Source organism: Empidonax traillii, unplaced genomic scaffold (genome assembly GCF_003031625.1).
Source record: "Empidonax traillii isolate 1590-97213 ecotype Southwest subspecies unplaced genomic scaffold, ASM303162v1 scaffold343:size799674, whole genome shotgun sequence".
Classification (NCBI taxonomy): Eukaryota; Metazoa; Chordata; class Aves; order Passeriformes; family Tyrannidae; genus Empidonax; species Empidonax traillii.
This window is the reverse complement of record NW_020955536.1, coordinates 281761-307769: the sequence shown is the minus strand read 5'-3', so window position 1 is coordinate 307769 and position 26009 is coordinate 281761. Positions and strand designations below refer to the sequence as shown.

At 38.6% G+C, this 26009-nt stretch overlaps 1 protein-coding gene across 15 annotated transcripts in view; it reads right to left on the bottom strand.

The window, feature by feature from the left end:
• Positions 1–26009, bottom strand: part of ABLIM2 (actin binding LIM protein family member 2) — a 136341-nt gene that overhangs the window by 41803 nt on the left and 68529 nt on the right. For all 15 annotated transcript variants that reach the window (XM_027892246.1, XM_027892252.1, XM_027892248.1 and 12 more), the window contains exons 7-9: positions 10443–10530; positions 7201–7259; positions 3413–3490 (exon numbers count right to left, since the gene is read on the bottom strand). In XM_027892246.1, coding sequence (XP_027748047.1) covers positions 3413–3490; positions 7201–7259; positions 10443–10530 — 225 coding nt within the window. The remainder of the gene's footprint in view (positions 1–3412; positions 3491–7200; positions 7260–10442; positions 10531–26009) is intronic.

Here is a 26009-nt window from a genome sequence, read left to right as displayed (position 1 = left end):
TTTCAGGCAAAACACCCTTCATTTTGAAGTAGTTTCAGTGTGCAGAATTCCCCTACTGTAAGCAGTAGTGAATAACCAAACATGTATTTCCAACATATACTCTCCATATGCTCAAAAACATTAGTCAGGTCTTTAATCTTTCCCATTCAGTCATGTCCCATAGCTTCACCTCCTCTCCTGTCTATGTTTAAGTAGCCCTTAATTACGGGCCACAAACCAGCAGACGATGGATTTGCACCATGGTGGATGAGATGGAAGATCACAGATGCCCATCAAGTAAAGTTCAAATTGCATTGTAAGACTCACAGAGCCAACAGAGAGAAAGGGCTGTGTTGCTTCCCATTCTCTTCTTACTATGCTGATTTCAGAAGGGTAATTATCAAACTGCCACATTTGCACAGATTATCCTTCCTGTAATTGCACCAAAACTATCCAGAACATACTATCTTGTAGATATGATAAGTTGGCCACATTGAGAGTGGAGAAACGGGCAGCATAATTGACTCATTCCCAGTTCAGGTTTTACAGAATAATAAGCTCTTCTTTGGCAGCAAAATGATGAGTGAATCTTGCCGTTCTCTGAAAATCTCAGTATGGTCAGCCATAAAACTGTAATGCTTTCCACATGCAAAAATAAAAAAAGTATTTAGGATTTATGTGTCCAGTAATTATACTTTTTCTTAGTATGAGCTAAGAAAATTTCAATCAATTTTCTAGAGAAGTTTTCTATCAGGTTAATCAGAGAGGAAAAATTTATTTTGGTAATTTTCAAAGGATCTCTTTGTAAAAATGTAAACTATATGGAAAGAAGGACAATTCCTCTTAACTAAGAAAGTGCAACAAAGTTGCCATAATAATCACATATTCCCATCCTCAAAACTAATGAAAAAATGTGTTTTAACCAAATATGTGACTCTTCATCAATCTACAGATCTCTCTTTCCTTCCAGCTACTTTAAGAAGCTAAAGAGAAACAAAATAGTCCCCTAATAAAAATAAGTCCCTCCCTCCTGAGAAGCCAGTGGTAAGCTCTGATGCAGAGACAGGTAATGCAAAGGTAAGAAGTCTGTCCATCACATCTCTTCCAGGAATACTTTGACAGCAATGTACCTAGAAGAAAGGTCAAGGAGGCTGTGATTTCATTTTTAAGCTATCCAAGCTTGTGAGCATTATTCTAGCGAACCTAAAGAAGTTCAGAACTGGGAATATTTAAATGTAAATTCAGATTCAGTTGAAACGCACTTTCTTCATGTTTCCTTAGCTGACTACTCAACTGTGACCCAGAAACATGCCTGTCCTGAGATGGGACGTTGTTCAGAGTGAGTTCATTGCTCTGACTTGATGCCTTTGAAAGTATGACCACCACAAATTCACAGTTCCTAAGCTTTAACTGTTTTCCCTAGATTCCCTTTCTCCAATACCAGTTAGAGAGCTCACCAGTTGGCAAGGCAGAGTTTTACTGTGGGTTTTAGTGATCTAAACCTGTGCTCCTGCTGAAAGCTGCTGTCCTGCATGCACCACCCAAATCTACCTTCTATGTTAGCATTAGAAGACATGTAGACAACTGGGTCTCTTTTTTTGCCTCTTTTGTTGTCTGTAGGTTTTTTCTGGGTTACTTTTTAGATCAAGCTTGTTTCAAATTTGACTAATCACACCTCTGTGTACCCACTAGTACTAGCACCAATGGGAAGACATGGCCAGAGAGGGACAGGGCTACATGGTGTGTAGGACCTTCCTTTCAGTGGCAGCATGAATTTACGTTTGGCAAAACCAATCACAAAAGCACACAAGACAAATCTTGAACATGTCTGTATGTCATAACACTCCTGTAATAGAAAGCAGATGTAAAAAAAGCCAAGGAACCATTTTGGCAATATAGAATTCAGTAACATGTTTTTAATTCTTTTTACTTTCCTGTTTTTGAAAGCCAAAATGGGATTTAATCAATCTCACAGCTTTGACAATTAAGTAGAGACAAGACAGATAGAGCAAGAACTTCTCTCCTCTGGGGAATCATTTTTTCCAATTGACTCATATTTGCTAAGCAACTTTAATCTTTCCCAGTCGCAGCTGTATATTACAGTAACAAACATTAGAGTTGTGTGCTGACTTAATGATAGCCTTGAAAAACAAGCAAACCAACAAACAACAGAAGAGGAGAGTGGAGGTTTGTCCTTGACTTTTAACGCCTGTGAGGTGTATTTAAAACTGTAATCACAAGCATGAAGAAAAATAGTACCATCCTACATTTAGATAAATGTCACTAAAAACCACATAAATCTTAGAAGAATGTTCATGCTGACAAAAACAATGAGATGGTCCATGCCTGGAGAAATAGAGATCATCTGGCCAAAAGAAGTGCTTACATGATAACAGGTTCCCAGCACAACGAATTGTCTTGATAATGACATTTTTTTACTGAAATATACCACTGGTATTCAACAGCACTGCAACTCAGAAATACTAATAAGCATTTAGATAAGGGGAAGTTCTTTCACTTTGAGTTCAGTCTTGCTCAGATAAAGGGTATATGGCATTCAAAATAACTTTTACTTGAAGGAAGAAGATCCAAGGCATTTTTTTGCTTATCCCAGTACGGTAGATAAAAGCCCTCAATATTTGTATAATTACCTATCTGGAAGCCAGTTGCATCTCCAGCAATTTTCCTAGAATATGGCCCTAACTGATGAGAATAACCCATCTTCCAGAGGGATACCTGGCCAGAACATAGAAATGCCCTGAAATACTGAAGCCCTTCAAGAGATATTTGTATGGATCATGTCACACTTGTAGATATTTTTACCTATTGTTGAGAATTTGGCCACGAACATTACCTACAGCAATTTTGATCTTGTACTGAAAAAATACTCATCATATGATTTTATAATACCTATTATTTTAAATTCTGTCCCTGGGCTTTCCAGAGCTAGCACTTCTTAAACCATAAACACGTCAAAGCTCCTCTGAGGTTAGGGACTGGCATTTGGCAAGGCTAGAGTCCAGCAATCACACGCATGAGTGTGTTCATAAGCAATGAGATGAAGACTCAAGAGCTCAATTTAGACAAGTTGTGCTCAAATCTAAGCTTGTAATCTACCTGTGGGTTGCACTGTTCATTTAAACTTTTCTTTTTAGAAAGTGCTGAGGTATTTTGCATGCTTTGGTATAAGTCAGCTCTAGTTGTAATTCAAGTGCTATAATTACACACCAAAATTAAAGGAAACTGCCAGTATTCTGTTATGGCAAATGCAGTATTCAAACATTTTAAACTTGAGAAAGTAAATTCCATTTTAGAGGAATCACCAACTGCAGTGGTTTGGAGACACTAATTCTGCACACAACGTGCTAAATTTTAAGAGGAAGCACAGGGTTTTCCTCATCCCACAGAATGAATTTCACCATGAAATACTCACATAGATCACACGGCTTGGGGAACCTGATGTACTTGAAGCAGGTACAGAAATAATACTCTCAGACGAAGTCCTTGTTTCCTATGGCAGGAGAAGAGAAGCGAAGTAGATAGGAAATAGAGGGGAGGGAAAGATAATGCAACTGTTATTTCAGAAAGAACATAAAACACATTTAATTTAACCTTTACCACTCAAAAATGACATATTATAGAGAGCTCAAAACATACAGGCAAAAAGTTAAATATAAAATAATACTTTTTCAATCAATCAAATTAACCTTTTGAAAATGCAAAAATTGTTTTACATATGACTTTCTTTTCCACTCTCTTCAGAACGAAACAGACTGGATCACTTCTGCGGTGTGAGGACTGCCTTTGGGCACTACCAGGGACAGGTCAGGTTACAAGATGATACAGTAGCAATATTTTTACTCAAAGGTTATACCATCAAACCATTCTACGTTGTGTCTGGAACATGCGATGCTACCGTGCCATTCACTCGCAGCAAACACAACATCCTGCAGAGCATCCTGCATCATAGGATAGCTACCCCCCTCCTTTGCTGATTGTAAGACTACCAGATTAATTTTAATACTCAACAGGTTTTCCTCTGTTTTCAATCATTCTGGTATTCAGTGTGACACTTATTGCTTTCTTTTTGGTAGATTCCTTTATGATGAAAAATATAATTACTTTTAAATAACAAAGGGCTGTGAGATGCAATTGTATTAACCACAAGTGAACAGACATGTCATCCATGACTGAAGTTTAACCAAATCTTACTATGAAATCGATGGGTTTATAACTTCTTCTACCTAGATATGTTAACTCTGGGAAAATTTTCCTGCCCATCTATGGAAAAACCTGTCCTTGACTGCAAAAAGTATGTATTTTTCCATGCACTCAGAATGACCATAAATTTATTCTCTCAGTGAAAGTTGACACTTGTTACTTTGAGGTTACAAGTATTCAAACCCTTAAAAGAATTTTAGTGTTATTAAGCTGTCGGGTCAATGTAGCATCCTTCCTACTACTTCAATTTAGAAGTATTTACTAGCTTTTAGGGCAATATGCAAATATATCTGTACTGTTCTGTGATAACAGAGTAAACAAAGTAAACTGTCATGAGTATCCTTCTACTGACCTTCTTTAGCTCAAATAGTTCTGTGGCTTCTCTTGAGACAATATGTGGAGATATGTAACCATATAAAAAACATTCAGTTTAATTGTTTTGGCATGTCTGACTAGGATTTTGGAATTTCATCCCTCTAATTTCAGTTGTCTTGCACTGAGGCTCTGCACATAGTCAGAAGGTCCGAGGGAGCAAGCATGGAAATATCTGAGAAATACTTGTGGCTGCTCTCAGGATGATCATTTAACATGGCCAGTGTAATTAAACTCCTCTTCTGCACAGTTAAAGCACTTTCCAGTTTTCCAGAACTTGTGTAAATGATATGAAAGTGTCATCAATACACTAATGTCATATACAAACCATAATTCTCCTTCAGCATGTCCTTACAGAAAACCTAATGCAGAAGAGAAAAATAACTGAAGAAAACTGCACTACTCCAATGTTTTAAACCCCCGTTAAAGTCAAATCACAGTTTTGGATTAAGCTCAGGGTTCTGCAGATAAAGCTTCAGAGCTTCTTTCTGTGTCCTGGGTATGGTCTTGGGCAGCTGGTCCTTGGTGGCCATGCCTGAGCAGAGAGGTTGGACAGGATGACCTCTGGAAGTCCCTTTCAAACTCTGGGTCTTCCCCTGGTTCTTCTGTCATTGGCTGTAACATGCTGCTTCCCTGGCATTCAGTGAGACCCATCCCAGTCTCCCACCTTTGAGTCCTCCCCCAGAAAACCCAGCATGAGTCTTGCACGTTTCCAGTAACCCCTCTGAAGAATGGCTCATTTTCCAAGTGGACATTAGTAACAAGTGGTGTCTTCCAAGGGTCCATACTGGGATCAGCAGTGCTTAGTATCTTCATCCATGACAGGGACAGTGGGATTGAGCACATCCTTGGCAAATCTACAGAGGACACCCAGCTGTGTGGTGAGGTTGACACGCTGGAGGGAAGGGGTGCCATCCAGAAGGACCTCATGAAGCTCAACAAGGCCAAGTGCAAGGTCCAGCACCTGGGTTAGAGCAATCCCCAATATCACAACCACAAATCGAGTGGTTAAGGGAGAAGAAGGACTCAGAGGCTACTGGTGGCTAAAGAATTGCATGTAAGCCATTCCACATCCTGCACATCTTTTATTCTCTGCATAATTACCTCTTTCAGCATCCCCAGTTCCCAGTCAACTCTTTGACTCTTTTGCCTCTGTCAGTTTTTTTTCTCCGTACTACACATTTTTCTTCTTCTTCCACCTACCTCTTTTTCCTTTACGCCTTTTTATAATCCTTGCTCTTGTTGATTTAATTTCTTCTATCTTTTCCAGCTTCATCCCTTCTGCTTACAGTCTCACTCTCCCATCAATTTCTTTATGCTGTCACTCTCTTTCACAACTTCTTTTTCCCCTCCATTCCATCTCTGAAGCTTTGGAGCATGCTGCTACTTACTCCCTTTGCCTTTATCACCTACTTTAATTACATGCTGTGCATGTATCTATACATAGGAAGACAACTCAAAACCAACAAACTGCAAGGTTGACCAGAAAATTTCTCAAGCAATAGATCCCTTTCCAAACTTTACAAGTTATGTTGAAAAGTTCATTATTACCCTCTTTGAAACAGCATCCTTCCTTCTGGCTTTACTTTTTCAAAAGGAGCAGAAAAACCATAAAAAGAGGAAAAACTCAAAGACAAACTACTAGACTCAGGAAGACTATTTCATATTCACAGCTTGTCATGAAGAAGAGAATTCGCTTCCCAAAAACATGGGTACAAAAAATACAGCCAAGATCTTTCAGGGTAAAACCCCCCCAAATTGTTTTTTCAAACTGTAATTTAGTCAAAGTTGCACTTGCTAACACACCATACTCATAAAAAATCTTTTTATAGTTGCTGCCTGCTGTTCAGATTGTCCCATGTACCTTCCTCCAATCCTTGAACCGGAGCAGAGCTTTTTTGAACAAGGATACCAAGGGTACCACTTGGAGCATCAGAGAACATCAGAAGTCAAAAAACCCACACACAGCCTCTGTATTAGACGAGATAGTCATAACTCAGTCCCGCCACTTCAGAGGGATCATTAATTTTTCATTTCCTAGGGGCAGCTTACTCATCTGCTAACCTTGTAATTCATGTTGCCAGAACTCCCCCCTTTTCTCCTCGCACATGGACAGGTGCACAAATCATCCAACTTAAGGAGGTACTTAAAGCCAGAGATTAAATTAAGTTGGGACTGGCTTGCCAACATTTTACAAACAAATAATAAAAAAGAAACTCCAAGAAGGGATTTTTTTGTAAAAACAAATAAAGTGAAAATCCTCTGATCTTTTAAGTTCAGAGCCACATAAAAAGAGAAGAGGTCATGCACTGATCATATCACACTCAGACAGAAGTTAAAAATTAGCTTTTTTTCTTATTCATATTTTCATATTTTTCCTTATTTAGCTTATACATGTAAATGCTAGGTTAGCATTTTCCTGAAGTTGCAGCTTTAATTACTAAGTAAAGGCAGAATATTTACATTACATTATTACATTATATTAACCTACTAGATGCCTGTAATTTAAAATTTAAAATTACAGCTGTGAAAAAAATTCCAAACACTTTCCTCCATGTCTGCTGCAAAAAAAGCATAGAGAATAATATGACAATCAAATAACACTGGGTAAAAATACAGTTGTTTTACCTTGTTTTTTTCTTCAGCCTTTGCAGCCTGTCTACAACCTGGATGCCAAATGGATGTTCCTGGAAAGAAAATTTAAAGTTCTGCTTAATTCAGTTCCCCAGTAAGAATCTTAAAAAGTTCAAAATAAGTACCTTATTAAACCCTCCTACAGACACAGCATACTGACTATTTCCCCTGCTAATGCATGGATAATTTCAAAGCTAAAACTGACACCCTCTCAATACCAGTAAGGTTGATCACATGCATTTAAAAGACAAGGTGCACTTCAGAAAGCTACATGTGTTTCAATATGGGAGATCAACATCAAAACCTGAGTCCTAAGAAGTGGGATATGGGATCTCTAGAGTTCTTCCAGTCCAACTTCCTGCTCAGGGAAGGTTCTATTACAGTAGAACGGGCTGTGTCCAGCTGGGTTCTGCATGTCTCCAAGGATGGAGATCCCACAGCATCTCAGGGCAAGCTGTTTAACTCTCATGGTAATTTTTTCCCTTATATATAACTAGAATTCGCTGCACTCTTTATTATCCATATTCTTGTAATAGTCTGGCCCATGTCATACAAAATAGCACATTCTGATGGGATGGAATAGCATTGTGGCATGTAACCCTAGTTAAAAATCCAGTCTGTCTGTCTGACTCCTCCACTGTTCTGATCTTGCACTTCTATATGTTTGTCTCTCATTAATTAAATACTAAGGGGCATATCCATCCTGGAGGAAAAAATGCAGAATGATCCAATTCTCTGCTGCATGTTTGTATCATGTGTAAGAGGATTATGAAGAGATAAAAGTAAACTTTGACTGTCAGATAGAAACTTAATAGTTTTGCATCTTTGTGCAAAAGGATAAAAGATATTTTAAAAAGCTAAGCACTGTTCAAAACCTAACTGTTCAGTAGAAGTGGAATGTGTAGAATGATACAAAATAAAGTAATTATTTCTAAATTTTAACAGTAAGAAGAAACCTTTATCTTTATGCTAGTCAGCTCAGATAAGCTACAAACTAAAGCTCAGCACAGTTAAATAATGGGACTGCACTGCAACTCCTGCCTGACCAAATGCGAAATTGAGAACCTTTGTGTAATAAATATTTAATGTTTATACTGGGCGGAGAGCACTAAGTTATTGGAAATGCTTTGTTTTCACAGCAGTTTGATAGTTTTCTAACTAGTGGATTTTGGAAGCAAGATAGAAAGTCTATTTCCCAGAAGACAGATGGAGATCATTAGAATTTATTTCAAAAAGTAACCCAGATGAGCCCAGACTCTTGCAGTAAAAGTCTATAAGTACAGACTAGATAAATTATGTTTACTAAGTTACTGAAGCTTTTGGTACTGAACCACTAAGAAATGTATTTAGAACACCTTTAAATTTAATGCTAAGTTGTCTTCCAGTTGCAGTGGCTCTGAACTTGCCCCATATTTCCCATAAACTGATGTAAATATTTCCAATGGATTTAAGAAGTATTTGGATTACCTTTTTTTTTAATATATATAATTACTTCTGTCTGTAGTCAAGCAACATTGGCTGGGAAACTTTGTCACACAAAAGAAAAAGAGTCCTTTCACCCAAAAGTCATCTGTTGGATAACCACTGACACTTTCTGCTAAGGAACATGCAACACCTGAAGGAATTTTACAGTAGTTTACTAAGAGGATGAAGAACAAGTTAGTAAACCCTGGGCTCTGACATTTTTTTTTATTATCTAACACATCAGGTAAGGCAGTCCAAATAACTAATCACATATCTTTCATGGCATTAACATCAGTTTCTAATGGAAATTGTTCTATATGCGAAGCAGAAGTGTACGATAGTAAGCTGGCAGAAACATTTCATACATCAGAAAATACAGTAAGATGGGTCCAAATTAATAGGACCTGAGCATACTTTGCTGTTATTTGAACTAATAATCAGCACAAGACTTAACAAATAACCACTCTTACAACAAAATGAACTTATAAAGAAGACTGACTTGCAAATGGGTTTCAAAGGGCTTGAAATCTAGAAACAATTTTGTACTTTGACATAGCTTTTTCAAGCATTGATTTGGCATGGGATCTTAGTACTGCTAAGCTGCTTTGCAATTGGAAGAGCCACAGCATTTTGTGGCTCCTGAGGGAGAATCCATGAGCACAGACAGGGATCATTATGTCCTTTAACGAGCTAGTTCTTGTTGCAAACTAAAGTGACAACAGAATTGTCATTTAAATAACATACTGAATTATAAATAGGTCTTACTGAGACCACTGTTGTGTTTTAAATAAAGTCTAACTTTTCCACCTTATGGAAGGAGTTCAAAGTATACTTCTAGAAAACTGTGGACAATTGCAAAGTTGTAAATACAGATCTGGGCAAGCATGTTATTTTAGGATAATATCCCAGCCTTGCAGTTCCCACATCCTCCTGAGTTTCTCTTTTCCGTTTCCCTTTGAAAAGATAATGCCAGTCAAAGACATATGCAAAAGCCTTCATCTTCTCTGGTGTTTGACCCTGTATTTAACTGTGTAGTCACTTTTCTTTGATCAACTTAGTACAGTTGCTACATAAGAAGGATTTTAGCTCACATCTATTCTAAAAACCACTTTTTTTCCTTTCATACTTTATTGTGCAAGTCCTTTACTATTACCACCAAAAGTCCCTGACAAGAAACATTGCATTTCTCCTGCACAACCTTATGGCTGCATAAGGTACAGGCACATCGTGTGGCAAGGGCTTCAGTGCCATGGCATCCTCCTCTCCACCCTCTGAGGGCACTTTTCCTCCTCTTTTCCACCCTCTGAGGTCTGACTGAGGGGAACTCAGGTAAAGGACTTTCAAATTTTCTCTTCCTACCCAAGCGGGCAATGAGTACAGAACTCCTCTTTGGATGGCAACAACAGCTTTAGGAAACCCGCTGTTTGTTAACGTCCATCTGGATCATTTATCACTGTGGAAAAATCACATTATTTTGGGAAATGGAAAATTTTATAATCTTCACTGTCAATACTCACATCTGCAGGAAATAACTACCATCACTCATCATCCTTTCTGTCATTTACACTTGCTACTGGATTTGAACTTAGAAAAAAGTAATAGGTAAGAATCAACTAGTGTTTGCTTTTGCTTTTCCTTAGCCAACATATTGCACTGTCTGCTTTCTTTGGTAGTTATTAAGTGAGAATAAGTGCAAAACAGCTCAGCCATGCTATCAGGTGTGGGTAAGGGGCCCAGTGTAACTATTTTATTTTTTGTTTGTTTGTTTTTACCTTGAAGATACATTTCTTCTCCTTCTGCAAACATCTGATTGCACCTGACACATCGTGCACAGGTTGGGTGATAATGTTTTTCTCCTGCCTGTTTGGAAAAAAGGGTACAGATGATTAAGCATACTGATCAACTTAGCAGTTTCAGTATGAGAAGGTTTTCTTTCATCCTCTTGATAATGACTAATTAGCAAAAATCAGTTAATGACAATTGGTTCAACAATCTCCTACAACCACAATGCCAATTTTTGATTCTAGACAATTTGTGATTTAAAATGTAATTAGGGTCCTGCCCATACCAAAAAAAAAAAAAAAAAAAAAAAAAAAAAAAAAAAAAAAAAAAAAAAAAAAAAAAAAAAAAAAAAAAAAAAAAAAAAAAAAAAAAAAAAAAAAAAAAAAAAAAAAAGTAATGTGCAATAGTTATGTTTCTGAATTTACAGAATGGGAATGAATTTATACAGTGAACACATTTTTCCTGTAAACAACCATCCTGTGCACCAAATGTGGGGCAGCTTAGAACCTACCTGCACAGGGAAGCTGGGAGGTCATAACCTTGAGCACTGATTTGCAACTCAATCCTAAATTCATCCTGATTCAACTGAATATATAATCTTAATGCTCAGCAAGAGCCATCTTGTGCAAGCAATGTTTGTAGCTGCTTTGGAAGTGTGTTATAGGTACACAAGTACTAAAGGGTTTCCATGAGGAATGTGTGTGGTGTTCCTACAGGACTATAAGATCAGAGCTGACACTTTGCAGTACTGTGCACTGACTCCCTCATGCAGACAAGACAAGAGCTTTACCAGTGGCTCTGAGATTAATTCACATAATTTAATACCACCATTTTAACTGACTGGAATGAGAACAAGACTGAGCCCTCAATTTGTTAAGAACAGCTTAGTAACTCACCAATTTTCATATTTAAATTCCCAATTACCTTATGATCATGTTCATTTAAAGTGTTTAACCACTGACCTCATTGTGTTTTTCAAAATAAGGCATCTACTTGTTGCAAAGGAACAAGGGCCTTTCTATGTCAGAACATCAACATGTAAGACAGACAAGGGTCAAGTTAACCTCAAATGATTATCAGGAAAAAACCCCAAACCAAACGAAAAAAACCCCAAACCTAGATTCTTGGACTAAGAGATTTATGCAGGACTCAATTTTCATAGTTTGGCCAAAATTCAGCTCTATGGGTGACTGTGGGCAAACTTGTTAGCTCTGGTTCCCACAGACAGGGACAGTGGCATCATAAGGTAATACTGGCTTGAGCCAGTGACAAAAATAGTATTATTCTGAGAGAAAAGCATGGGCCAGTCCCTCCAAACTGCACTCCTATCCCATCTTTCAGATGACACAAAACAGAGTTCAACAGCCCAGGGTTGGCTATTGAACATGCTCCCAGCACTCCTCACTCTTCCAAACCCCTACAGAGCTGAAAGCCAAATCTTGGCATCTCCTTTCTCCTCTTTGGCCCCACACTCTTCTGTGCCAGACATGATTTAAATGGCTTAAGGTCAGTGCCACTTGCATTATGAACAAAAGCCAGGAGACCAGTAACTCTAAAGCTTAGTGAACTTTGTAAACTAAGTTTAACTTAAGGTTAAGCTAAGTTTGACTTCAGTAGAAATTCTCCTGAAGTTAAAACTAAGCCCGTTTTGGTCCACGTAGAATGTCTCATAATCTGCTTATCTGAAAAGGGTTGAAAGTGCTACTAGGATTGTGTGTGCCTTTAAGAAACTACTATGAAGGACTGTCCCACTGTCTTCAGGATGTAAATATGCTCCACAGCACTGCACTGTAAATCCCCCTTCCATTAATCTGGAAATTTAACCCTGTTACTACAAGGATGATTTGTCTTACTCTTTCTCACTGACTGGATGTCAAAGCTTGCAGAGGTATTTATATTAAAGAATGTAGTCCATGTCTAGGAGCTATTTTGCTGTTCACAATATCAATCATAGGAATGCAGCAAGTTTAGGTTAAAGAATCTCTGGTTTTACTTCATCAGTGCTCACTTGATTCACTCCTGAAACCCCACTGCAGCATTTTAAATCAGCAACAAAGAAGAGCAACACATCAAAACTGCTATTTTGAAAACACCTTTGCTCAAGTTTATTCTTTTAATGGTGTCATCTGTGCAGACTTCAGAGTGATTTTGCAACTTTAGATATGGAAGATGGTCACTACTGACTGTGATGACACCTTTAAAGTATCAGACCACGAACTATCAGTATTGGGCCTAAACCTTAGGTTTAGAACTGCTTGCCCAAGTGCAGATGTTTAGGCACGGAAGGGTATTTAACTATCACCCCATAAACCTATCTTTGGAATATCAAGCTGAAAAGAAATATCATTTCCCTTGGAAGGTCTATACTGCACAAGCATTGCTAATGCAATGCACAGCCTCAATAATTCAACAGATTTAGCATGGCTGATACAATTCCCAGGCTAACACTCTCTAGGGGGATTCAATTACTTCTTTGCTAAAATAAACTGCCAGAACACATTCTCAGATAACCTGGATGCATCATAGTACAAAATCTATTTCCCCAAATTTAACAGTACAACCAAATACATAACTTTAATTCACTCTTCATAGTCAGTAATATCAACTAGCTGTAGAACGGCACAGAGAGACCTCTTTTATAAATTAGACACAAAAATAACAGAAAAATTAAAGGAGAAAGGTGCAGTGATTCTTCTGCTGATGACCACAGAAGGATAACCCCAATGGATTTTGCATAATTACCTCTGAATTAAAATGGGACGAACTCAAAAATTTTCATGTAAGTTTAAGTGCTGACAATGGCTTTTGTTGCCACTCTCTTTTTTATTTTGTCCTTCTAATAAAGCCCAGAAGACAAGACATGGCAGACTCTTCATCACTTGGAAGTATTTAAAATAGACCACTCTATCTTTCTAAATGAGAGGTGCTAGATGAATCTGAGGCTAGGGAGTTGCAGGAATTAACTATTTCTTAATATGTTTGTACAGTTAGCCTGATTAGATATCATATATTATATTCAAACCTAGGACTTGAGTGTGAATCATACACTCCCTTGCATATATACCAAGGAGGCTTTCATAAATGTCCCTTTCTCCTCTCTCTTCAATTTCAGAGGCTTCACCTCGTGGATGAACAATCAGTTCCAGCAGAACCCAGACATCTTATAAACTTAAGGCAGTACCTGTTTTATGTTTGCAGTTTAGTTGTAATAATGGCCTCGTTATTTTTTCTTTTCCTGATTTTATTTATGTGAGGTAATTCAATGCAGCAAACAAGTTTCCAACCATATGGTTACTTCTTCTTTGCACAGTTTGATTGCTTACTTTGACAGATTGTTGTCTCAGTGTTTAATAAAACACCATCACACACACAGCACAGAAGAAGCCACATTCATCTCTGAGAGATCTCTTATGGCGCAAGTGGTAGATTGTAAGAAACCTTCCCAATGTCCTACGTTTGCTTCAAGACTGCAGCAGGTCTTTGTGCCCAGGCATCCACATGTGAAAATAGTATTATTACAAAGATCAATTTGAAGAGTAATTCTCAACTGAGATTTCATCAAACCTGAATAGCAATGCATGTCCTTAGCAACATAGTACATTACCAACAATTTAATTTCTCTTCAACTGACTCTGCACAAGCTTTCCACAATCACTGAGTCGCAGTCTTACTGTGTAATTTAAAGGTGAAGCCAAAACAGTCCTGAACACTCTGAGACAAAGTATTATGAATTACTTTTTTCCCTTTAGGTATGAGAGACCTCTTTGAATGTAAGTCTCCCCTGAAGAGTAGGCAGAGACTTCGGGGCTAGATCAGTGTAAGGAATGTTCTCCCAGGGGAGTCACACTCTCCACAGTGCATGCCCTGAGCATGGGGACCACCAAAGTGTTGCTACCTGTCCCATAGCACATCAACAGATAAACCCATGATGCTCCACTTAAAACAGGACCAAAAAGCTCTGCAACGAAGTACATACCACTGCCTTTTCTCATTTCTCATAACCTGAGTGCTTGAACTAGATAAAAGGAGAATAAACCTGATGTGATAAACGTGAATCACATCATTCAAAGTGCAATTTGAAGACATTAAGGCGTGTTATCCAAAAGTCTTCAGAGCAGTATGATCACCAGGCCTGGAAAATGTGCAATGCTAGCGAAACCAGAGCAATTCATACCAAAAGGAATAACCTTAACTAGTTAAGGTTGAGTTTTAAATTAGCTGTCATCACTCAGGAAAACTACACTGCATTATTGCAGACAGCTCAGCAAAAACCTCCGCTCATTCTCTGGTCATGGCTGCAAGAACTGATGAAGTGGTAGAATTTATAGAAGATGATATGCATAATAATTGTAACTCTATCACAATAACACTGCTTGTCTGACCTCTCTCTGGGCCTTTTCTAGGTGTGTGATTGATGCAGTTTTTTTACTGCAGTTGATGTCCAGCCACTGTTTATGGATTGACACATGAGGGACTGAACCAGAGCAGCCTAAAGCTCAAAGCGTGAGCTGAGTCCTGAAAAGAAGACTCAAGATTTCTGATGGCTGTCTCATCACTGAGCTTAAGTACATCCTGCCTCACTGCATTACTCAATAAACTAGTTAATAAAGGGAAGATAAAAGTACATAAAATCATTTAATATGCTAAATAAACTCAAAACTATCTGGTTCTTTTCCTGAGAATGAAAATTTATCAGTAAACTTTTTCTTGTGAAAATAAAAGGTAGTAACAATAAAAAAAAAAGCTATCATTTTATAGATATATATGGTGCTAACTGATATCTATTGCTGGGAGTAAAGAGTTTGTGGAAATGAGAAGAGGTTAGACTACTGCAATCATTCAATCACATCAAAGCATATTTTCCATTTTAAGTGTATAATACAATATAGTTGCTGTAATAGCGCATTATTACCACTAAGTGTTATCTGTCGAGGTAGGTCCAAATCCTGCCAATCTCATGCTCCAAACTCTCCAAATGAAGTTCTAACTGTATCCTATCCTGAACAGATATAATGCAAAACAGCCTACAAAACACTAAGCCAGGGGGTATGCCAAGGCACGGTGCATCTGCATGACCCAGAAACAAAGCCCACAGCAGACTGTGGGAATAAAGCATTCTTAGTTAAAAGCTTTTCACACGGAACAAATTTGTTGGAGAGTTGCGTCATCACCAGACAACCACCTGTTCAAGCAAAGGGAAACAGAATAAAGCACAACCCCACCAACACTCAATAAGCCTCTCTAACAGGCAGCTTCTCAACCTGAAATGAAGGATTAAAGGTCTTACAAAAGATATATGACTTGACTGCTGCTGTTTTAGCAGAGGAGAGTTACTATTTGTTTGGGATGGGAAGGGGAAAAACTTTTAAGCACTGTAGGGATAGGTACAAGTTTAAGACTTCAATTAGATAATAAATTACTCTCTTTTCTATATTTTGTTTCTATTTCCTGAGTAATTTCCATTCATGTGGACAATCCCACTCATTCAATAGAGGGCACTGAGATTCTTTCACGTGAACTTTGTAGTACAGGTAAGAGTAGAAATTACAATTCACTTTAAAGCAAGGAAGTTGCAAGTGCACCACAGAATGATAAAACAATTCAGGTTGGGAAGGACCTCAAGAAGGTCATCAAATCTAACTGCCTGCTCAAAGCAAGGTTTATGTTCAACTCAGATCAGTCTGTTCAGGAATTTGTCCAGTTGAATACTGAAAACCTCCAAGGATGGAGACTGCACAACCTCTGAGAATATTTCTCCAATTCTGAGTAGCTATTCTTACAGTGATCTTTTTTTCTTTTTATTCTGTCAGAATTTCACTTCTTTAAATTTATGACAACTGTCTCCTACTCTCCCACCATGTGCCTCAGTAAGGACATTGTCTTCACACCCTTGGTGGTCTCCTCATAGGTATGAGAGAGCACTGCTAGCAGGTCCCACTAAAGCCATCACTTCCCTAGGCTGAAGAAGTTCAGCTCCCTAAGCATCTACTCACAGGATATGTTCTCCAGCCCCTCAAATATCACGGTAGTCCTTCACCAAACTCACTTCAGTTAATCATCATCTTTTGGTACGGGAGGGCACAAAGCTGGATGCACCATCCTACCTGTATTCTAACAAATGCCAAATAAAAGGATATTTTTCTACTGGTTGTGCTCCTGTTGAAATCGCCCTCTTAGGCTGGTGGACTTTGCTGCCAGGGCACACTGCTCTCAGGTTTAGCCAACTGTCCACCATACCCCGTATGCATTTTCCAAGCATTGATAACTTAATTCAGAAATTACAATAAATCAAAATGTGCTTGATGTATATACATCATACTAAAACAGAACATAAGATATAACTTCTTGATAAATGAACTTGCTACCACTTTCAGCTAATGTCCATGGATTCATATGAGTAGATTTCAGGATAAAAACATGTTAACCGTGAGTAATATAAGTTCACAGAAACACAGAATGGTTTGGGTTCAAGGAACTTTAAAGATCATCAAGCTCCAAACACAGGGACACCTTCCAGTAGACCAGGGTGCTCAGATGCCCATTCAACCCAGCCTTCAACACTTCCAGGACCTGGGCATTCACAACTCCTTGGGCAACCTATTCCAGTGCCTCATCATCCTCACAGTAACAAATTTATTCCTAATATCTCATATAAATCTACTCTCTTTCAGTTTTAAACCATCCTTTAGTGGATATTTAATTCACCCTGTTTATACTTCTTAATTCGTTCCTGAAATGATTTGTTTTTACTGGGATATTAAACCGTTTTGTGAACGAACTGTGCTTTTTATTAGGTGCCAGCAATGTACAGGAAACTGATAATGAAACACGGGTATAAAAAGAAACTCCAGATACTTCATGAAATTTAATAAAGTTTTTGAATGAGATACAGCATTTTGATATCAAATAGTCCAATCAGTCACTGCATTGATTTATGAAGGCAAATTGACAATTACTGTAAACAAATGCAGCTCCCTGATTTTGGCCGAACTAAAGTTTTACCTCCTGTTCCCACAACTACATTAGTTATTATTAAATAACTCTCTGACCTAACAGCACAGAACTGGCACAGAAAGTTTTCCTATCAAGTTATTTCACCAATTAGGCAAACCCAATCAGGGGTTGTTCTTGCTTATTCCTGCCTGGTAATACAAACCTCTTGCTCTTGGTCAGCACTTCAACATGGCATTGTGCAACATGAGTTTAATCCAAAAGGCTGTATGAAATCTAGGGCTCAGGTATTTGTCATGTCTGTATCTCAAGAGTACCATGAAAAAGGTGCACAGCACCACACCATCGAGTGTTGTTCAATGGACACACATTCACAACTCTGCCACTGCATTCACACAGTGATACATTATGTGGACTATACTGGCCTCCATATGGGGTATTTTCAACTTAGAGTGATGATATTCAGAAAATCAGATTACCTTTATGCTTGGAGTAGAATACTCTTCTCATTTACCAGCTTTGTGTGTAATCATAGAAATTCTCTATTCACATTTCTAGCAAAGCCAGAGTTTTGCATATGGAACAGAAGGACTCGAAGAATTACTCAGTAATAGTTGTATACAATAATGGTAAAGTTAGTAAACAGATGTCATATCTACTGGGTTTGAAGGGACAGGCAACATTATCAAGGCAGTGGTACTTGGCAGAATATCTATTGTTTATGTCATACAACAGTGTCAAGGAGAAAAAAGTGTGACAGCCAGAAGACAAAGACAGAATTCTGTGGAGGAAAACTCTTGCTAATTCTCTTAGTCACAGTGGACCTGACTCACCAGTGAGTCACTTCAACAGCACGCCAGGGCAAATGAACCATTTACAACAGGATTTACAGCACTGTAAATGCAATGTAATGTTTTGTATCAATCATTCTCCTCATCTTCGCCTTACTGGATTCATTTATCATCCTACTAGATGCCAAGAAATGGTCATGTGAAATGTTCCAATATATGCACCTGCAGCATTACTTAGAGCTTTAGCAATCTCACATGTACAGTTATTTCATGTTGTCTTGGTTCTGGCTCATCCTGCTGTACTTCACAGAGCCTTGAGAATTCCCACCCACATTTGAGTCATTTTCTACTGCTTCCCACACACGCTTTATTCTTCCAGGTATAAAGTGCAATCAAATGTAACATTAGGAACATTTATCTCAGAATGATAATTTACTATATACTAGACTCTCAGAAGAAGTTGCTTCTAATGCTTGTGGGAGAAAATAAAAAAATATATAATTAAGAATTATGAAAGAAATAATTAGGGAAAAAGAAATAACAGAAAAATAGCACTATTATAACTGTAATCTCATTCTGTGACATCTGCAAACAAGTTCTGGCTTGGGAGCAAATTCAATCCTGCCGCAATCAGGTAAGATCTGGAAAAGGCCAACAGCACATTTTTTCTACAGAATTTGGTACATGTTCTTGTAAACCAAAACAGTCTGTCATGCCTAAAACCACTGATTTTGTACTCGGTTGTTTTTGTTACAGAGTGAGTGATCAGTCCCTTTTGTCTTTTTCTTCTCAGTTTTCCAATTTTTCTTGCCACCCACTGAGACTGGAAGAGGCTTCTGTTTTCCTTTGGCTCAACAATTTCCTCCTTTTCCACTTTGCTCTCCCACTCCTTAAAACCCCCTTAGAGGCCAAGACAAGCTGCAGCTGGATCTCACATATGCCATCCTTTGATAGGCGAGAGGGAGTAAAGAAGGAGAAAGGTGACTTGAAGACACATTCCCCTTCATATTCAACTTTGCAGCTGTGCATTTAGCCCACCCATTTCAGATGAGAGGAACGAATTTGCAACCAACACTGAACAGCCCTGGAGAGACAGCACAATTTACCAGCACAGCTCTTTTTGCACTGGACATGGTGATCTAGGCTGTAAACATCTGAGATCAGAAACTGTCTCTTAGTCTGTGCCTGAATAATGACTGCTATCTGGATCACCAAATTTAGCTGGGACTGGAAATGCTGCTATCATATGCAGAGCTGACATTAATAATCCTTCCTAGAAGTAGGAAGTTGCTACTTTGAGGCTCATTCACATATTTCTAGTTCAAGGTACCGCTCAGAAGTTTTTACTTTGGGGGAAACTCAAAAAAGCGCAAACAGTGCCGAAGGTTAGTAAAGAATGAAAAATCTAACACAAGAAATGAGTCACAGGCTGCTTTCCTGCTATTAGCAGACAAGCTGAATTGTTCTCGCATGGGCCAGAGCATCCTGGAGATACTTCATCAACAAAGCCAATTGTCTCTGAGTGCACTTACTGCTGCACCACTGTCATGGTTACGGGAGAGAGCTGGAGGCAGGCGCTTGTGGTGCTGGCTGGATCACAGTGAGGCACAAGGGCTCTGCAGAGCAGTGGTCCTGTGACCTCAGCACGCCCCTGACACGAGTCAGGAGACCGCCAGAAACGAGAGATTATGCAAAGTAACTGGATGAGGAACTGCAGACATCCATAAAGTGAAATGTTTCACACTGTCAAAATACTGAAATGCTGGCAAATAGTACCAGATATTAATGCATCACCACAGCAACACATTGCTTAGAGAGGCATTGTAACTGGCATATTGTGTGCTGTGCATGTTTGAGGCTCAGAAGGTATCACAGTGACTACTGAATCACTCCTTTGATCCTCTAATTATGCAATTAAGATAATTTAAGAGAGTAAACTGGTACTAACTACATTTTTGCCTAAGTAGAAAAGGCAGTGGACATCACAAGTGTCTGCCAAGTTCAAGAATCTATGCACTAAAGCTCTAACATATACAAACCCACACAGGCACAAATGCACAGCAGCACTACTGGGGACTTTCCCAAACATGTAAGAGGAATCCTCAACAGAAAAGCAAGCAAGCAACTGAAAAGAAAAAACAAACAAAACAAAAAACCCCCAAAACAAACAAACAAACAAAAAAAACCACAACAAAAAACCAACCAACAAACCCCCAAACTTACAATAGTAATTCTTTCTTCTCTATCAACCAGTTTCCCTCAGTTTCTGAACTTCTCTATGTTATTCAGAAACAGTTTACAGAATTCCTTACTTTGGTAAAAATGAAAGTCTCGAGCTATCATCAAATGCTACTCAGTGCTCTACTTCAATAAACCTAACAAATTATTTACAGGGTAAAAACTATGCAGAGTTTGTTGGAATACATAGTTTTATCCTCATGTTAAATATTGTGAGTTTTTAACAGTTCAGATAATAAATACAGATAGGTGTATCTTTCTTTCTAGAGAGAAAAGGTGGCTGCAAAAGGGAAAGGATGAAAGTGGGAGAAAGATGAGGTGAATGCATCTAAAACAATACAACTGGGCTACACAAAAGGGTAAAAACTAAGATAAAAAGCATTTGCATAGCTATTTATTTGCTTGCTGATAGTATTTTTAATGATGCTTGCTAAAAAGCAGAAAGTCTAAGTCAACTGTCAATTAACACTTACCCAGCCAAGTTCAGATACTGTGCACTGATGATTAACCTGCGTTTGCAAACCAGCAGTTCCAGCTGAATGCAAGTGGCACCAAAACAGAGACCATTCCCAAACCACAGAACGCTTTGCATCTCAGCACGCATCGAATGGTGCATCTCACTTTGCACAGTGCATCTCTGTACTGCAAGGACTAATTAACATTTCCTACCTTTGATGGTCTCCTTTTGCAAAAGCTAATGCTGATTTATATAGTTGTATCTTTTCTAACAGTTTTCCTTCTTCTCTGTTGAAGGGAGAAAACTTGCGTAGAGAGCAGTTTCTAACCGGAGACAGTACTGACTCTCGGATGCTTTTGCTGCTCTGACAGCCTTCACGAGGCTGCCCAAGCTACAGGGAACCCTTCGCTCCTACAGACAGAGCCGCTTTTATTGCGTGTTTCAGTATTATTGCCTATGTAATAAGCTGCTCAAGTACCTTTCACACATCAGTAGGTTTTGTTGTTAATGAAACAGCAGGGTAACAGACCTTTCAGAATGAACCATTCTTCCATTCTGCAGGCAGAAATTTGCTCTCCCTGCTGTATAGAATTAGTTTCATCTCTCTGCTATACTGAGACTGTTGTAAAGGGAAAGACAATCAATTTACAAAGTAGATCTGGCTGAAAACAAAAGCAGCTCAACCCCAGGGCAAAGCAAAAAACAAACAACAAAAAATAAGATTCATGATTTAATTAATAAGTCACTGAGGTGTAAGTGGCATTCAATTGACATATAAATTACTGACATTTCTAGTCTGATTCCCACCTAGTGCCTACTGCATTTGTTCCCTTATTTCAAAATAACATGTGGCTGTGATTAATGGATTTTAAAAACATATACTGATTATGTTTTTCTAGACATTTACACATACATGTAAATCAGTAAAATGTTAGCCCTTTCTTCCTTCACATAAACTGAGTGCCATGCTGCCATGTCAGGATGTCAGATACTAAACTGCTCTAAGTGATAGAGCTCTTTTCACCACCCCTTGTAAGATACTTTTACACCACAGTCACGTAGCTGGAAATCATGGGATGGTTGTAGACAAAAGTCAAGTGCTGAAAATACCTGTCAGAGCCTACAGAAGCACTTGGGTTGCATGGAAATAAGCCCCCAGAGGCATTTCCAAAAGTCGTTCTAAAACTTCCAATGTGCTACACTGTCAACTTTTATTCACATGAAATTAAAAACACCAGCTAGCAGTGATGGAGATTCAGCTTATCCATCAGCTACTAGTGCAGCTGGCAGTGGCTGGATGTTATAAGGCAGCTCAGCTTGGCCATCATTGGGATGCAGTTGTCTAGCCAAGCAATCACAACCCCCCTCACAGCCTATATTGTGTTTGCCATCAAAACATTCCCAGGAGGCTATTTTTGGATATGGAGGCTTTCTCTAACAATGTAGGAAACCACCAGCTGACACAGCAGATGAAGACAAAACCTCTCAAGTAATAATCCCGCTATGGGCTGTCAACGTTAACAAAGTCACAGGCAAAAAAAATCACATCAGTGTGAGATATACCAAGGAAAGTCTTTCTTCAGAAATAGTGGAAGGGGTTACTGTCACTGCACGAGGCAGTGGTGAGGCATTGTCTCAAGTACAATCTTCAGCCACGCTGAGAGATAGTGGTTCCAGTTAGGAATTGACAGTCAGAAGGTCACTGGCACCATCAGAAAAGCCTGGGGCTGACTTAAGAGCAGAGGAGAACTTGGTTCATTAAGTTTTGCAAAACAGAAGTTGAAAGGAACTAAAACTACTCTCTATAAATTCTCCTTAGAGTTCATCAATTAAAGGGGAGAAAATAACAGCTTTCCAAACCTCTGCACAGCCTGCTGTGTGGGAAGAACCAGGAGGTAGGCAACACATCTCTGCCTCCTCCAAGCAAAGCACAGCTAGAAGACTAGATTAAAAATTGGGAAATAAAAGGAAAGTGTTTTCTTTATTGAAAGGAGTTCTTATCAGGCTCTGAATTATCATGAGAAATACAGTATATTAAAAATAAAAGGCAATACACTTATTTTGTCTATTTCTATGAGATTTTAACTAATAAATAACTGCTTGTGATAGAAAAAGGAGGAAAAATATTTTTAGCGATAAATGCAGAGAAAAAGATTGCAACAAGACAAAAGGGAAATGGCTGGTTATAAAAATCAATGGCTTGTTATTTCAAAATGTGTTTACTCTCTGTGTTATTGCATGACCTTAACTATTGCAAGATTGGCAACAGAGATATAGGATAAGCACTGAAATAAACCTTTTTCTCCCTAAGGGTTTTTAGTTACTGCATTTTAAGTCAAACTATTAAAGCAAACTCCAGTGACCCCTTGGTCCTCACTTAAGCTGGCAGGTTTATCAATACATACAGTCAGGGACAAAACAGAGCTATTTCTAGGAGAGGACTGATATTGCATTTAAGAGTGCTCTGTACACCTCACAAGCAAAGCAAACCTTGTCCATAAACGCACTTGTGGGCAGTTTTTTTTTGTAAAAACAACAGCAAAACTGTTGCTTCTCAAAGCAATAAGAGAATTTATCATCTCCAAAAATGAACTGCTCAGCTCCTTTCATAGCTTTTCCAGTACAAGTTCCCTGGGAGACTGAGGGCAAGCCAAGGTGGATTGGAGGGGAAGAGAGAAACAAGAAAGGAATTATAAACAAAGTTATCCTGTGTTTAAGCCCATTTACTAGATGGAATGAATCTGGCCCTCAGAAAATGGGCTGAAAGGAGAATTTAAGTAACTAAATCATCATTGCATTTGGCTGACAACCTACAAAAACAGCCATACTTTTATAACTTATCTGTAACTCACACTAGTTGACTCTCCCTTCCTCTCTGCTGAATAAACACTTAAAACAACCAAGTGTTGGAAAGGGAAACAATATTATAATTTCTGGGCACAGAATAACTGTGGAAGCAGCTGTCCTCCTGACATTATCACAGAAATCAGAGATGGAAAAAATCCTATTAGGTCATAGAGTCCCTCCCTTTGTCATTGCAGGACTGTTCCCTGTCGTATATTTTCCAGTGCCTTGTCCAACCTTGTTATAAGACTTTCTAAGTGACAGCTTCCAGCAGCTCCCTTGGGAGACTATTCCTCTGCCTAATAAGTACTGCTGCAAAGAATTCCCCCCCACTTTAATAGCAATTTGCCCTATTATTTCTGTGTACTCCATGTAATATTCAAGATGGTAAAAAGAAATACTGACATTTTGAAAAAATGTTTCAGGATTCCAGACAATTCCACAAAAAAACACGTCCTACTACGAAAAACACCCATGGCTACTTTGTATTTTTTTCTGTCCTCCTGACCAGGAGATATATAAACATACCAACTAGCCTGCTGGTGACAAACACACATCAAGTTCTATACCAATACCAGACAGACGGAAGAGATCAGCCCCAATTCCAAGCCTTTCAAACAACAGACAAACAACAAATGACTTAAGCACGTTAGCTGTGGATACGGTCTCTGCGTTCTTTCAAATTTGTTTGCTCAGGCCATGACTTTTTGTTCACCTTCCTAATGAAATGAGGTGTGTGCATTATCTCCTCCTCCGGCTGCTCTCCGTGGTCAACACTGAACCTCAACAGCCATTTCAAGTGATCCCTTACAGAGTTCCAAAGGCTCATGGAAATCATAGGCTGATCACCATGGAAGAAGGCTCACAATGTGTGTCACCTCTTGTAAATAGGCAGTGGGGAATGTAAAGAAATACGTATCTTGAGATATGTCATGGGAAAACAGAGTGGATGAGAGTAAGTATTTTGGGAGATGTCACGAGGAACAGGACCTTTTGTGACAACTTCTGTGCCTTGTCAAAGTCCTTTCTCCTCATCCTTTTTTTTTTAAAAAAAAAAAAAGGTTTTAAAATCTTCCATCAGTATTTTTAACAAAGTTAAATGCCACAGACCAATCAAAGTAACTCCCAGCCTGAACCAGTACCAAAGTCAGATGAGAATCAGTGCTACAGTGCTGTCACCAGAGCAACACTGGGGAAGAGGAGCAGGTAACACACACTAAACAAAAACATCACCCAGAACTACAATGACATATGTAATCAGTTATGGTAAAATTCCTACCTCAGCTTTAAAGAATTAACTTTTCTCAAGTGTGTTACAGTCCATCTACAATAAAAACAAGGAACTCTCCTTCTGTTCAGTACACTCTCATCAAGAAGTCAGAAGAAACAGCCACACCTGCTCCCAGGTCCCACACATCCAACTCAGTACTTTTACCATGCAGAACTTTTTTTTTGCTTTTTATCATCCACAGAGACAGTAAGGACACAGTTCTTAAACACATCACATCTATTGTTTAGGAATACTCAGGTAAAATATTACTAAATAAAAAGAGTATTTTTTTCACAGATATTTCAAGGCAAGAACCAGGACAGGAAAACACAATACTGTGAAGCCAAGAGTCAGTACATAAACTGAAGCTTCTGTTCTTCTCTCTCAGTATTTATCACTCCTTGTAAACTGCTATGAGTGCACCTCAAATTTGCTGTAGTTTTGACTCTTCTCTCTGCACTCACCTCTCTCTCTGCCTTCACCTTTAAGGCTCACCCCCTCTCACTACCTTTCATTCAGTGTCTTTTGTTTTGCCTCTCCCACTTGAGACAATCATCTGCAACAAGTGAGAAATCTGTCTTTATACTCTTATAAGAAGTTTCTTTTCTGTCTGTAAAAACTTTTGAAAATGGAAAAACCTCCCAAGCCTAACCCTAGTACCATATCATCCCATCTAATATGGATTTTCATCTAGTATGAACACTTTCTCCTCAGTTCCTTCACAGCTATAATTGCCCACCACTTGAATAATTAAGTCTTTGTACAACTCCTAGCAGATCTTTCTCTGGTGGAAGTCCCTTGAGACTTCTCCAGGCTTTCTTAACTGATGAAGAGAAAGGAGTGAACTGAGCACCCTGGAGAACCTCTTCCTAAACTCTAGTCCTGATAAGACTTCACAAGATACAGAGGAAAACAGACAGAAAAAGTGCATAATCAAAGACATTGATAACATAACAATACACTTGGATCCAAGGATAAATTGTATTCAGATCAAAGCAATATATTA